The sequence below is a fragment of the Hordeum vulgare genome, chromosome 5H, assembly GCF_904849725.1.
Source record: "Hordeum vulgare subsp. vulgare chromosome 5H, MorexV3_pseudomolecules_assembly, whole genome shotgun sequence".
In the NCBI taxonomy this organism is placed as follows: Eukaryota; Viridiplantae; Streptophyta; class Magnoliopsida; order Poales; family Poaceae; genus Hordeum; species Hordeum vulgare.
The window spans coordinates 237,904,269-237,919,642 of NC_058522.1; the positions used below are offsets into that span (position 1 = coordinate 237,904,269).

General features: G+C 50.2%; 1 protein-coding gene across 1 annotated transcript; it reads left to right on the top strand.

The window, feature by feature from the left end:
* The first annotated feature begins 314 nt into the window (after nt 1-314).
* On the top strand, nt 315-15,084 carry LOC123395196 (dystrophia myotonica WD repeat-containing protein-like). Its single transcript, XM_045090140.1, has 11 exons — nt 315-626; nt 1,390-1,704; nt 1,780-1,888; nt 1,962-2,064; nt 2,858-2,945; nt 3,027-3,110; nt 5,932-6,028; nt 6,131-6,218; nt 6,789-6,894; nt 6,990-7,082; nt 14,462-15,084. The coding sequence occupies exons 1-11, from the start codon at nt 441-443 to the stop codon at nt 14,891-14,893; spliced, it is 1,701 nt and encodes a 566-aa protein (XP_044946075.1). The 5' UTR covers nt 315-440; the 3' UTR covers nt 14,894-15,084.
* The last annotated feature ends 290 nt before the right edge of the window (nt 15,085-15,374 follow it).

Consider the following 15,374-nt stretch of genomic DNA (forward strand, 5'->3'; position numbering starts at 1 on the left):
TTGCTTCAGATCTATTCAAGGTTTCAACGATGACGACCGTGGCTTGAGGGCGCTGGTCGATATGATTTTTATTATGTTTGAGGTGGTTTGTACTTTCATGAACTTTCATAATATATGTGGATCTGGCTTTAAACCACCATGCCACACGGGCCAAACATGCCCGTGGGCCGGTCCATTTACCTGTAGTACCGAGCCTGACAGGGAGGCACGCGGGCCGGCATGGCATGGCCGGCCCGTAACTAACCGTGCCAGGCCTGGGCCGGGTCTGAACGGAGGCTATTTCTTTTCTCTATTTTTTTTAATATGTTCGTCTCTTTTCTTTCATCTTCGTCTCTTCTCCCAAATCCACCGCTTGTCGTCTCCCGTGAGAGTTGCAAGCACTGCGGGGCAGCGGGAGGCGATCGCGAGGGGCAGTTAGTGGACGGTGGCGGTGCGAGAGCATGGCGGCGACATCGTATTCTTCGTCGTCATCGGCGGCCGGGGCTGGCGGCGGCGCCGCGGCGGCGACGGCGGCCGGGCTGAAGACCTACTTCAAGACGCCCGAGGGGAGGCACAAGCTGCAGTACGAGAAGGCGCACTCCGCCACTATCCTTCACTACAACCACGGCGGGAAGACCGTCTCGCAGGTACCCGCGGACTCCGTTGCGGTTCTGGCACCAACTATGGGGATCTAGGTTGGAATTCTGCATGGGGAATTGAGTTGTCTCGTCGTGGAGTGGCTTCGGTGGGTTTGCATAGTTGTTGAGATTTCGAGTGGCTTCGGCGTGGTATTTAAATGAAATTTCGATTGGTTTTAGATTTTCATTACACAGTTTCTTGTGCTGTTGGCTTGTAGCTAGTGATCTTATCATGAGCGTTTCCTTGGTACGTTGGGATCTCTGTTACTATGGAGTAACATAGGTAGTAACATGCATAATCATGCAATGCCAAATAGGCATATTAGTGACATGACATAGTATTAAACGAGGAAGGAGATGGTGATGGAGTAGTAGCATAGTAAAATACCGCTTCCCAAGAGAAAATTAGTCTACAAGTTAATAAATGAAGCCATCTATGATACTACTCCTATGATACTTTGCACTATGAATGTAGTAACATAGACACTAGTATAAAGTTACTCCCCACTATGACCAGCTTTAGTTTTAGTGTAGGTTGCTGCTAACTATTTATTTCAGTACTGATATTGAATAATTCTGGTTGTCTTCTCACTTTTGTAGTCAATTATTTTTTGAATGCTTTTTTATAGTTAATAGTTGCTGTTACTTCTCATCTCTGTCATTTTGTAGCAACAGCTTAGTCTTTGATTGGCCGAACTGGTTAGCCTGTTGTCCTGTCCCGGTCTTCTGGATTCTTATTTTATATGGTAAGTTTGTTTATTGATTGTGGCAGTTGACGGTGGCATACCTGAAGGAGAGGTCGACTGGCCAAGGCTCCACACCATCAACTCCAAGCTCCAGCAGTGGGATGCGATCGGCGGCAGCAAGGCTGCTAGGCACCGGGAATGGTAGTCGGGCACTTAGCTTTGTTGGGGGCAATGGTGCCAGTCGTGCTGTGTCTGGAAGCAGCCGTGTGGGAGGAACCCTTGGTACATCTACAAGCCTTGGAGGATCTCAAGCTGTAGCAAACTACGATGGCAAGGGTGCATACATCATCTACAATTCTGCGGATACACTATTCATTAGTGACCTGAATTCCCAGGACAAGGTCTGCAATCCTTTATTTGATGCATGCTAAATGCAGTTCTACTGTTGGTTCTGATCAGCTGATTAATTTCACTAGGATCCGCTAAAGTCCATCCATTTTAGCAACTCTAACCCATTGTGCCACGCATTCGACTCGGAGGCCAAGGAGGGGCATGACTTGATCATTGGGATGGGATCAGGGGATGGTTAGTGCAGTATTCCTTGGCTTGTTTTTCCGCTTCAAAATGGAATGTGTTTTATGGTGTGTCGATTATGCAGTTTATTCAATGTCACTGAGGCAACAGCTACAAGAACCTGGAAGGAAGCCTGTTGCAGCCCAACATTATAATAAGGGTGATAAAGATGGAGCGAGCATCAGCAGGCATGTTTTAATTTTCATTATTCATTCATGCATCCATGTGCATGTCATATATGATATTTGGAGGTTGTTTGCATTTTCTGAAAATCAGTGTTGCCTATTAATAATGTTATTGTTTGCCTGTTTATTTCACTATCTTGCGATTTAACATACTCTACAAGATTTCATCATGTATGCATAGATACAAATACAGCACTCTGATGTATTACTCGAGAACCCATCATTTTTCCCAGTTTAGTTTTTAAGTATTAGATAGACGAGAAAAAAAAATAGGAGTTAACAAAATTATCTTCCCTCACAAGGACTCCAGAAGCATTTAAAGAATTGAAAACACGATAGACATTGTTTGGGACATTGAAACAATCAGGTTGAGCAATATTTGACTCCACCAATCTATGGTAAGGCAATTGTTTTTATATTTATTGGCTATGCTGTCAGGTATTGTCTTCTATTAAATCATCATATTGCGGAGACAAAAGAACGACCTGATTTCCTTGTGTGTTCATCATCTGGTGTCCCATAGCATATACTTGCACACCTATGAATCCGTATGGTTTTGTAGAAGTAGATAAGGGGGAGTAAAATTTGTACTGACTCCTATGGATATTTCTCTTGAAATCAGAGGTTTAATATATTATTTTGATGGGGTTGGATGCCATGGGGGGCTTCTGACTTTAGTCTGCATGGCTGCAATATAAGCAAGAGTGCTATTCGCATATTGGTTCATACGGATGCTTATCCCCTCTTATAATTTTAGTTAACTCTCCTGTTGACTTCCCAGTACTATTGTTTGCAGCCGTTGCACTTCTATTGCATGGGTTCCAGAGTGTGAAGGCATCTTTGTTGTTAGCCACTCTGATGGAAATTTGTATGTGTATGATAAAGTGAGCAATGATGATCATGGAATTTGGCAGTTATAAATGTTTGGGTTGATGTTTGAACTGATGTATATTCTTTACATTCAGAGCAGAGATGGAAACATTGAGTGTACATTTCCAGCTATAAAGGATCCAGCTCAGTTGGTGGTTTCACATGCAAAGTCGAGTAAGGTATTTTAGGCATTCAGTATTAGTTCCTTAAACCACATTATTTTTTGTTCAATCAGTTGATTTATTATAGAAGTGCATTTTGCCCTCTCTGTGAGCATGAAACTGTGGCTTGGTCATCTGTTACGTACTCTACAATTTGTCACTTTAGTCTACCATTCTTAACGTTAAACATATCTTGATGCAATGAGCATTATTATTCCTTTTTTTACGTACAGCATGGGATAGAAATATAATATAAATGGTTAAACAGTGATACTATCAGTATAAATTCACCATTATTCGGAAAATCCTAGGCAAGGCAGACAAATCTGAACTGTTTAAGAGAGCTCACCATTTAAAATGGCTTCTAACATTCTGATTTCCCATGCATGCTTATTTACCCAGAGTAGACATAAATTAGTTCCTCAGAAGTGGAAGTTTTTCTTTATGCTTTGGGTGAGTAATAGAAAATGGTAATCTCCAAACTGGCTCCAACCTATGCAGTGTTCCCTTGCTAGTGTCTACTTGCAAACAATGTTACTCCCTCCGATCATATTCACTGTTGCAGCTTTAGTACAACTTTAGAACTCTACTGGCATATTGCAACATGTACCATCATACTGTTAGGAAAGCAACTTGTCTATATTGAAGGCCCAAGGGGCATATATATATTACACATGACTTGAGGTGCAAGGAAAGTAAACATAGACTAATAAGGACTCCCAGACTAATACTAATAGACTAATAAGGACTCCTAGACTAATACTAATACTTCCTAACACCCCCCCTCAAATGCAAAGCGTATGCAATAGCATTGCATTTGAAGAAGTGTAATACTAAAAAAAAATGATAATCCAAATCCGCGTCTTGAGAGTGTCGTCGTAGCATGAAGAGTCTTCAAACTTGTCGAGTCGCCGAAGGAGATAACGAAGAGATGGCACATCAGAGGTAGACACCGCATCACTTGAAGATACAAGATAAGTATCAAGAGAAGATGGGTTGTCAAAAGAAGATGGCACATCAAGAGGAAGACACCGAAGAGATGACACATCAGAGGAAGACACCGCATCACTTGAAGATACAACATAAGTATCAAGAGAAGATGGGTTGTTAAAAGAAGATGGCACATCAAGAGAATAAAGCATTGTGCAGAAAATCATAGTCCATGACAACCGACGGCGAAAGAAGCTCGGCGGTTAAGGCACGATGGACGTAGATCGACAATGCAAAAGAAGTCCAGAAAATCCTATAGAAAACAACAAGGGCAAATAAGCCACAAAAGTTGTATAGAAAGGATCAGGACCGGAGAAAGGCTGACGGACTAAGGTATGGTGGACTCACATGGCATGAGAAAACACAAAATATCAACGGATTTGGTGGACGCAGCGGAAAACAAGAAAGCTAAAAGCTAGGAAGCATACACGACACAAAGATGTAAAATCCATCGTGTATGCAGAAGACATTGTACTTTTTTTTTAAGCTAAGCTGCGAAGTAGCAGCAGAAAGTAGCTAGCAGTAGCAGCACGTAAGCAGCTAGCAACAGGTAGCACCACGTAGCAGCAGTCAACACCAGGTGGTAGCGAGTAGCAGCTAGCACCAGCAGGCAACATGGGGTGCAGCGGGAACAGAGCAGCAGCCAGCCAGGAGGAGCACATGCGGGTGGGGCTGACGAAGCCTGAACGGGGCGGCGGTCGTTGACCTGGATCGATCTGGATGCCCTGGGTTGACGAAGCCACAGTAGTGGATGCCCGGGTCGATTTGGATGATGCCGCCATGCGGGCATGACGTTCGCGGTGTACAGGGCCCTGGCGAGGGAGGTCGCGTTGTGCCGGTCTGTCTTGACGGAGGCCGCATGCTCCGCGCCGCTCGCGAAGTCCTGCAGCTCTTGCCGCACGGGCTTGGCCGCCTGGACTGGGGGTTTGCCGGCCCAGACAGATCTGGGGCCGCCTCGATCTGGGCGGACTGGGGAGGGAGGAGGCTGGAGGCGGCGGCCGCCGGCCGAGGCAAAGGTGGCGGCCGCGGCGTAGACGGCGCGGAAGCTGCGGAGGTCGAGGGAGGGGAGGCGCGGGACGAGCAGCGACGAGATCCAGCGACCAGGAACGGCGGCTGGAGCAGGAACGGGAAAAAAAAATTGTATCGCGAGGACGAGTTGCGGCGTCCGGAGACCTAAACCTAGGCTCTAATACCATGTTAGGAAAGCAACTTGTCTATATTGAAGGCCCAAGGGGCATATATATATTACACATGACTTGAGGTGCAAGGAAAGTAAACATAGACTAATAAGGACTCCTAGACTAATACTAATAGACTAATAAGGACTCCTAGACTAATACTAATACTTCCTAACACATACCAGTAAGCTCACCATATACATTGTACAGTAAATATTGGGATCTGGTCGGTAGTTCCGTTAACCTATGATTTTTGGTATCTTGCAAATGATTCTCTCATAATATTGGGTACATGAGTTTACATCAGGCCATTGGGCTTGTTTCTCCCTGCAGAATCTGTGACAATGAATATTGTTGAATATATTTTAAGGAAAATTAGGTGGTGCCCAGGGGAGCCTACATCCAGAATAGAGAAAGTGTACAATGTAATGTTCCAAGAAACTCACAAAGTTTATGGATGTAGTAGGCAAAACAAATATGTAAATCTGTAGAATTTTATTTTCTTAATTAGTCCCCAGTGTCGAAACTAAAAGAACTAGCAGTCAATCACGCGCTTCCATGATTTTTAATGTGTTTGTTTGACCATTTTATTATGTATTTTATGGGTTTATGCTTGTTGGGACGGCAGATCCCTATACTAAATTGCTGCTCTTATTTGAAAAACATTACAGAGTAACCCAATTGCCAGGTGGCATGTTTGTCATGGTTCAATCAATGCAATTTCCTTTTCTCCAGATGGGGCATACTTGGCGACGGTTGGGCGAGATGGTACTTCCTTTATCCTAGACCCACACTAGAGAAGTTTTTACTCCTCAGAAAGTCCACCATTCTACATTTCAGGCTGAACTAATATCAATGAACCATATGTAGGTTATTTGAGAGTGTTTGACTTTTCAAAGGAACAGCTAATATTTGGTGGCAAAAGTTATTATGGCGCTCTCTTGTGTTGCACCTGGAGGTACCTTTATTACAATTTGAGTGATTCGATGTCTTCTGTATGTGTTTGCCATGTTTTCTCCCGGTTAGTTTTATGGTTGGCTGCCCTGCAAGTAATTCTTAGCCATACTTATGCAGTTTACTCTATGGATTTTGTATGCTGATGTTTGTGTGGAATGCTTTTCTATTTATTACTCTTAGTTTAAAGTACTTCAAACTCTAAAACCTGCCTGGGTTTACTAGCATCCAAATTGTTGTAGTTTCCTTGATGATATCGAATAAAGGTAGCATATGGAGTAATTCGCTTCTGAGCACGGGCTCAGATGCTCCCGCTGACGAAAAAAATAAAAAGAAATACTAAAAAATTCCAAAAAAATCTTATGGGTTCTATTGTGTATGCAGTGAGCTATGCATTGAAGCGTCACTCTACCATCTTATGGGTTCTCTGATCTCTGATTCCTATATTCTATTTGTTCTCACATTTCTATGGGTTTGTCAATTATGAATATTTATTTCGGTGTATCAGTCGAGAATAATGAAGAAATGAGTATGGCCTAGTTTCTGACCTAGTTTGACTGGTCTGCTTTTACAGCTCGGATGGCAAATATCTATTGACAGGTGGCGAAGATGATCTTGTGCAGGTATGGAGCATGGACGACAGGAAGACTGTTGCATGGGGTGAAGGGCATAATTCTTGGGTATTAATTCAATTTCCCTTGAGGCCTTTTCAATGTCTTAACGTTTGCTTTCAGAAGTTGTAATTTGAAGACATGAGTAATTTTTTGGTAAACAGGTTAGTGGAGTTGCTTTTGATCCATATTGGTCCCCACCAAATTCTGATGGAACGGGAGAAAATGCGGTGTATCGTTTTGGTTCCGTTGGTCAGGTATCTGAAGTTGATTCTGTTGAATTATAGCTTCACCTTTTATGGCATATCCATGAAAAATATGTACTACCACCGTACCAAAATATAAGACGTTTTTCTAGTCTAGTTTAGTGTACAAAAAACGGTATTTTGGTACGGACAGAGTATTAGTCATCTTTAATAAGACTAGGTAATTGTCTGTGCTTTGCAACAGGGTCAAGCATATTCTAGTTGTTTAACACTAATCGTTCTTATCATATACCTTTAGAGAACATCAGGGGAATTGTCTGTGCTTTGCAATGGGGGCTAGCATATTCTAGTTGCTTAACACTAATCGTGTCTAACGTATACCTTTAGGAAACATCAGTGAGTATTGTTGATTTTTTTTACATTAAATCACTTCTGCCACCACCACTGTTTACCTTTTTAATGTTAAATCACTCCTTCCTCCACTGGTTAAATCACCTCTGTGCCTTCTTGATTGAAGCTCGACACCTCTGTCCAGACTCCCTGTAGAGATGGGCATGAATCATATGTTCAAACTCCTTTTAGATACATGCACAAATCGTAGGTATGGGAAAGTACAATGACATTGTAAGGGCATCTCTAGTAGACCCCTATCCTAGAAGTGTCAAATCTTCTCCATATCCCATTTCCCTATTTTTTTTATAGGGAAATCACTGTTTCCCAACTAGCAAATTCCCTATAACTTCTTCCCTTGTATGTGTGTTTGGATCACACAATTCAACAAACACATACGCTACACATCCACATAATCTTGTGGCACGGCAAGAACCAACAAATTAATATTGTATGTACATGTCAAGCATGCTGCTGCTCACCTTATTTGTAGCTTCGCTTTATTACGGTAGATTTAAGTATCAGCTCTGCATTATGTGCGATGGCATTTGTCAACGCCACATGCATGTCAATCTTTTCCCCAAGTTGCCTCTGCAAATTCCTGTCATGTGGTATTTAACCACATATGAGAATAGTAGATCCCATTTTTAATGAAGTTACGCGTACATGTATAAATGCAAGCATAAGCAGTCTATTCAGAGGAATCGTTCCAAAAACAATTTTCAAACCAAGCACTAGAGCGCAAGTGTCACAACTCACAAACCAAATGAAAGCATATTTATTTAAAGTGCGAATAACAGCAGTAGAAACGTCAAAACCGTAGAGATGATGAAGCAATTAAGAAAGGCACTCATCTCCTGCTATTGAGCAGCGGTGGAGGGGCCTCCATAATGCTAGGGTTAGGGTTCCGCTTCGATCAAAGATGGGTTTGTGCTCCTATGCTGTGGGATGTCAGGGGATCAAGAAAACCAGGGACGGGAGAGGGAGTACGGACGTAGGAAAAAACATGTTGGAGGGGCAGTGCGGTCGACGTGGGGAGTTGGATGACGTAAGATGGGAGACGGAGCCTTGCATCTTTTTAGGTAGTAGAGATAAACCGATGCATGCCTGTCTGATCTTTGTAACTTAATACAAATAAGAGTAATCTGGGGGTACCTTAAAATACTTAACTTCTCAATTTCTTCCCCGCCTACTAAATTACTGAGAGATCTTCAGTTAATGAACTGTTTGAATGTTCCTTGCTGTTCAGTCTCATGCTTACCGCAGGGCATTGAACTGAATATGCAAATTTCTCCAGAAATTACACTGCTCATGCTGCTTTTTCCTTTGTGTGATTTCACCAATATTTTCGATGCATGAACTTAACTATTGAGTCGTTTTACCTCATCATGTTTTTATTTAGAAGATCTGTTATGACCGGTACAACGTACCAACGGAGGAGGCCCAATGGGCAGGGTTAATTACGGGCTTAGCCCAAGTTATCTTACCTATCTTAGAAGTCCAAGTTATATTAGAGTCCAAGTTATCTAGGGTTTAGTGGAGGCTGTCCTCCTTTATAAACACATGTACCCCTTCGATATTAATCAGACAATAAACAGTATATTCTGTTGTCGTCTCCCTCAGGAGACGAGAGCCCCAAACCCTAGCCGCCTCTCTCTCTCTCTCACGCCGCGACGGCGCCCAACCGCCGGCGCCGGCGTCCCCAACCTCGCAGCCCGCACTTCCACCCCTACAACCTACGTCCGAGACCTGGTAGAACCCTAGCCTCTACCAATTTGGTATCAGGTAGCTTGGGTTCGATGAGTTTGTCGGACCTTCCCACCACCACCGCCGCCGCCACCACCGCCTTCCCCGCCACCTCACAGCAGCAGCCGACGCCGCACCACTCACCGCCGCCGGCCACCTCAGGCCCGGCCGCCTCCGGTCCCGCGGCCCTGGCGGCCGAACCCGCTCCCGTCCTCTCCCCGGCGGAGATGTCCTCGGCGATCCGCGACCTCAACCTGGCGGTCTCGAACCTCCGGACTCTCCTCCAGGCTCCGTACGCAACCCCGCCACCACCGCCTCCGCCGGCGGCGCCCTTTGCGCCATCGCCCCCGGCGACTGTCGTGCCCCAGGGCCTGCCGATCACCCAGGTCCGGTGGTCGCCGCCGCCGTCGCCGTCCCCGCTACCGACGTGGATGGACACGCCGACCTACACGACGGCGCCACTACAGCCGACGGTGTTGCAGCCACCCGCCCCCATCTTCGGAGGGTTCGGCGGGTACACTGATCCGTACGCCGGGAGCTCCGTGGTGCCGCAACACTCTCCTTCCGCCGCGCTGGGCCGTCACGAGGGCACCTACGCGGCCTCGCCACACGTGCAACAGCCACCCCGCTTCACCAAGCTGGAGTTCGCCACCTACGACGGCACCGTCGACCCCCTGAACTGGCTCAATCAGTGCGACCAGTTTTTCAGGGGGCAGCGGACCATGGCGTCCGACCGCACGTGGATCGCCTCCTACCACCTCCGTGACGCCGCCCAGACTTGGTACTACGCCCTCGAGCAGGACGAGGGCGGGATGCCTTCATGGGAGCGCTTTCGCGACCTGTGTCTCCTCCGGTTCGGCCCCCCATACGTGGGAGCCGCTTGGCCGAGCTCGGTCGCCTTCCCTTCACCATCTCGGTGCAGGACTTCGCGGACCGCTTCCAGACGTTGGCCTGCCATGCGCCTGACGTCACGGCTCGCCAACGCGCCGAGCTCTTCGTCGGCGGCCTTCCCGACCACATCCGCATCGACGTCGAGATGCGCGACCCCCAGGACCTGCAGACGGCCATGTATTACGCACGCGCGTACGAGCAGCGCGCCAACGCCCTGCAGCAGGCGTTCCCGGGCCGCGACACGCGTTCCCCGACCCGCCCCGCCCCGGCGGCCGCCACCCCGACACGCCCCGCCCTGCCGGCCGCTACGACGGCTGCCCCCGCGCCGACACGCACCTTCCGGCGCTTGCCGTTGGCCGAGCAGCTCGAGCGGCGCCGCAAGGGCCTGTGCTTCAACTGCGACGAGCCGTATGCGTCAGGTCATACATGCGCCCGCCTGTTCTACTTGGAGACCGTCGACGACGCGGAGGTGGAGGCCCTCATCGCGGAGCTCGACGCCACCACACTCTCCGAGGCCGGTGTCACGACCTACGGGCCGGTCGACGCGACCGCCTTCGTCGTCTCCCTTCATGCCATGGCTGGCATCAAGACGGCAAAGACGATGCTGCTTCCGGTGACGATCAACGGGGAGCGTCTAACCGCGCTCGTGGACACGGGTTCGACGCACAACTTCCTGTCCGGGGACGCCATGCGCCGCCTCGCACTCCAACCGGCGGGCTCGGAGAAGTTCAGCGTCACCGTCGCCAACGGGGACCGCCTTGCTTGCCAGGGGGTGGCGCGGCAGGTTCCCGTCCTCATCGGCGACGAGCCGTTCTCCATCGACTGCGTCGGCATCGACCTGGGCTGCTACGACTTAATCCTCGGCATCGACTTCCTGTCCACTCTCGGCCCCATCCTTTGGGACCTCGATGTGCTGTCCCTCATCTTCTGGCGCGAGGGCGGCCGTCGCGTTCAGTGGACAGGCATCGGCGGCTCCGGCGCCGTGACTCCACAGCTCCAGTTGATGGCGTCCGCACTGGACGAGGCGCATCCCCTCCTGGCCGACCTCCTGCAGCAGCACAGCGACATCTTCGACGAGCCACAGGGCCTCCCTCCCGTGCGGCCCTGTGACCACCGCATCCACCTGCTGCCGGACACGGCACCTGTAGCCGTGCGTCCGTACCGGTACCCTCAGCTGCAGAAAGACGAGCTCGAGCGTCAGGTGGTGGTCATGCTCGCGCAGGGCATCATCCGGATTTCGACATCGCCGTTCTCCGCCCCGGTGCTCCTTGTGCGCAAGTCCGACGGCACATGGCGCTTCTGCATCGACTACCGCGCCCTCAACGCCCTAACGTCCAAGGACAAGTTCCCCATCCCCGTCGTGGATGAGCTCTTGGACGAGCTACACGGAGTGCGCTTCTTCACCTAGTTCGACCTTCGCTCGGGCTACCATCAGGTGCGCATGCACCCTGACGACATCGAGAAGACGGTGTTCCGCACTCACCATGGCCACTTCGAGTTCCTGGTGATGCCGTTCGGCCTCTCCAACGCGCCGGCGACCTTCCAGGCCCTGATGAACGACGTGCTCAGCCCATACTTGCGCCGCTTTGTGCTTGTTTTCTTTGATGACATTCTCATCTACAGTGCATCTAGGGCGGAGCATCTACAACATGTGGCCATCATCTTCAACGAGCTTCGAGCGCATCGTCTTCACCTCAAGCGCTCGAAGTGCTCGTTCGGCACGACCTCCGTCGCGTACCTGGGGCACGTCATCTCGGCGGACGGGGTAGCGATGGACGCGGACAAGGTCGCCGCCGTCGCCGCGTGGCCGATCCCGCGGTCACCGCGGGCGCTCCGCGGCTTCTTGGGCCTCGCCGGCTACTACCGGAAGTACATCCGGGACTTCGGCCTCATCGCCGCGCCACTGACGCGTCTCCTTCGACGCGACGCCTTCTCCTGGGACGAGGAGGCGACTACGGCATTCGACGCTCTCCAGCAGGCGCTCACGACGGGACCCGTCCTCCAGATGCCGGACTTTGATATGCCGTTCATCGTGGACTGCGACGCCTCTGGCATCGGCTTCGGCGCCGTCCTTCACCAGGGCGAGGGACCGATCGCCTTCTTCAGCCGCCCCTTCGTCGCTCGCCATCACAAGCTCGCGGCCTACGAGCGCGAGCTTATTGGGCTGGTTCAGGCGGTGCGCCACTGGCGGCCTTATCTTTGGGGCCGGTCATTCCGTGTGCGCACGGACCACTACAGCCTCAAGTTCTTGCTGGACCAGCGCCTCTCCACAGTTCCGCAACACCAGTGGATCAGCAAGCTCTTTGGCTTCGACTTCACTGTTGAGTACCGCCCCGGCCGTCTCAACACGGTCGCCGACGCCTTGTCCCGCCGCGACACTGAGGATGTCGCGGACGACGTCGCCATGGCTGGCACTATCATGTGCATTCGCTCCGGGCCATCTTTCGCCTTCATCAACGACATTCGCCGGGCAACTTCGACGGCCGTGGACGCCCAGGGCCTGCGCCAGCGCCTTGACGCCGGCGAGCTGGACGCGCCCTGGCGCTTGGACGAGGGGCTACTCCTACATGGCCGCCGCATCTTCGTGCCCGACCATGGCGACTTGCGCCACCAGGTCCTGACCTTGGCGCACTCTGCAGGGCACGAGGGCGTGCAGAAGACTCTCCATCGTCTCCGTGCTGATTTTTACATCCCCGGTGATGGCGCGATGGTCCGCGACTGGGTGCGGTCGTGCGTGACGTGCCAGCAGAACAAGACGGAGACACTACGACCCGCGGGTCTACTGCAGCCGCTGGATGTACCCTCCCAGGTGTGGGCGGATATTTCCATGGACTTCATCGAGGGCCTTCCCAAGGTGGGCGGCAAATCCGTCATCCTCACGGTGGTTGACCGCTTCTCCAAGTACGCGCACTTCATCGCCCTGGGTCATCCATATACAGCCGCCTCCGTGGCGCGGGCCTTCTTCGACGGCATCATCCGCCTCCACGGTTTTCCGTCGTCCATCGTCAGCGATCGTGATTCCGTGTTCACGGGACATGTCTGGCGGGATCTCTTTCGACTGGCGGGCGTGAAGCTCCGCATGAGCACGGCGTTCCACCCTCAGACAGACGGCCAATCCGAGGTGGTCAACAAGGTGATCGCCATGTACCTGCGCTGTGTTACTGGTGATCGTCCACGAGCTTGGGTGGACTGGTTGGCGTGGGCGGAGTACTGCTACAACACCTCCTATCACTCCGCCCTGCGCACCACGCCTTTTGAGGTGGTCTACGGGCGCCCACCTCCGGCGATGCTCCCTTACGAGCCTGGGACGGCTCGGTCCGAGACGGCGGGCGACTTACTCCGCACCCGCGACGACATTCTGGCTGAGGCACGCCAGCGTCTTCTCCAAGCACAACATCTGGCTCGGAAGTACTACGATGCTCATCATCGCGAGGCGGAGTTCGCGGTGGGCGATTGGGTGTGGCTACGCCTCCTCCACAGGACCACGCAGTCTCTGGACCCGCGCTCCAAGCGCAAATTGGGACCTCGCTACGCCGGTCCCTTTCGTGTGCTGGAGCGTGTCGGCACACTCGCATACCGCTTGGAGCTGCCAGCTGGTTCTCGCCTCCACGACGTCTTCCATGTCGGCTTACTGAAGGCCTACCGCGGGGACCCTCCTGCAGCGACGCCGGCCCTTCCTCCTACTTCGGATGGCCGCCTCCTTCCAGCTTCCGCACAGGTGGCGAAGGTGCTACAGGTGCAGCAGCGTCGCGGCGTCTGGCATGTCTTGGTACAATGGACCGGCCTGCCAGAGGAGGAAGCGACTTGGGAGAAGCTCGACGATTTCCGCCAGCAGTTTCCAGATGTTCAGCTCGAGGACGAGCTGTTTGAGAAGGCGGGGAGAGATGTTATGACCGGTACAACGTACCAACGGAGGAGGCCCAATGGGCAGGGTTAATTACGGGCTTAGCCCAAGTTATCTTACCTATCTTAGAAGTCCAAGTTATATTAGAGTCCAAGTTATCTAGGGTTTAGTGGAGGCTGTCCTCCTTTATAAACACATGTACCCCTTCGATATTAATCAGACAATAAACAGTATATTCTGTTGTCGTCTCCCTCAGGAGACGAGAGCCCCAAACCCTAGCCGCCTCTCTCTCTCTCTCTCACGCCGCGCCGGCGCCCAACCGCCGGCGCCGGCGTCCCCAACCTCGCAGCCCGCACTTCCACCCCTACAACCTACGTCCGAGACCTGGTAGAACCCTAGCCTCTACCAAGATCACATCGATTTTTGTCAGAAATTGGTGATCCGTTATCAGCTTATTATATGAATAGTGCTATCAGATAAATTGGCCAGTGTTTTTGCAATTTGTTTTTTCCAACGTGGTTGACTACTGATATCAATTGCCACTGTGGCATACTGTTAGGATACCCAATTGCTTTTGTGGGATTTGGCAATGGATGAGATTGTTGTTCCACTGCGTCATCCTTCAGGTGGTTCACCAACATTTAGCAGTGGGAGCCCTTCTGCACACTGGGACAGTGCATGCCCTCCAACAGGTATTCTTCAACCTTCTCCTAGAATGCGAGACGTGCCGAAGCTTTCACCTCTTGTCGCCCACCGAGTACATGCAGATCCCCTGTCTGGTGTGGTGTTCAGCACTGAATCAGTCGTCACTATTTGCCGTGAGGGACTAATCAAAATATGGGCCAGACCTGCCCATACTGAAAATAATCAGCAGTCGAATTCTTCCGAGTTGGTTTTATGCAATACTGTCTCCAAGGATAGGGCAATCACATCCTCCAGTAAAGCAAGTGGTTCTAGCTTCAAGCAGCCTTCATCCCCTGGCTTGACATAGCCATGAGTTTCTTACTAACACCATGATTGATGAGACGGACTCTCAAAGGAGTCTGCTGGTGATAAAGGCACATATTTGTAGATGTTCCTTGATTACAGCAAGGCTAGTCAGTGGCACAAAACAATAATAGAACATGCCCCTGTACAGATACATATACTCAATGATAGCTAATACAAGTTTGCTTTCTGTTTTGTATTGCCCAATGTGCCAACATGTGATGGGATGACAATCTTGCTTCGTGTTGTTTGCGCATTTCTAGATTTCCTCCATTTGTAAATTGCTTTTCCACTTCCCTGTTTATTCTTGCAATCTTGCATTAACTTCATATCACATGTTTGTATTCGCCAGTTCTATTTAGTCGTTGCATGTGCTGTAGATTGTGTGAGCAAATGGAGATACTTTCTCGGGCTGTACTGTAACAGGTCCCAAAATTTGCTCATGTGTCAGCTGATAAAATATATGCAGACTAACTACTGTAGGA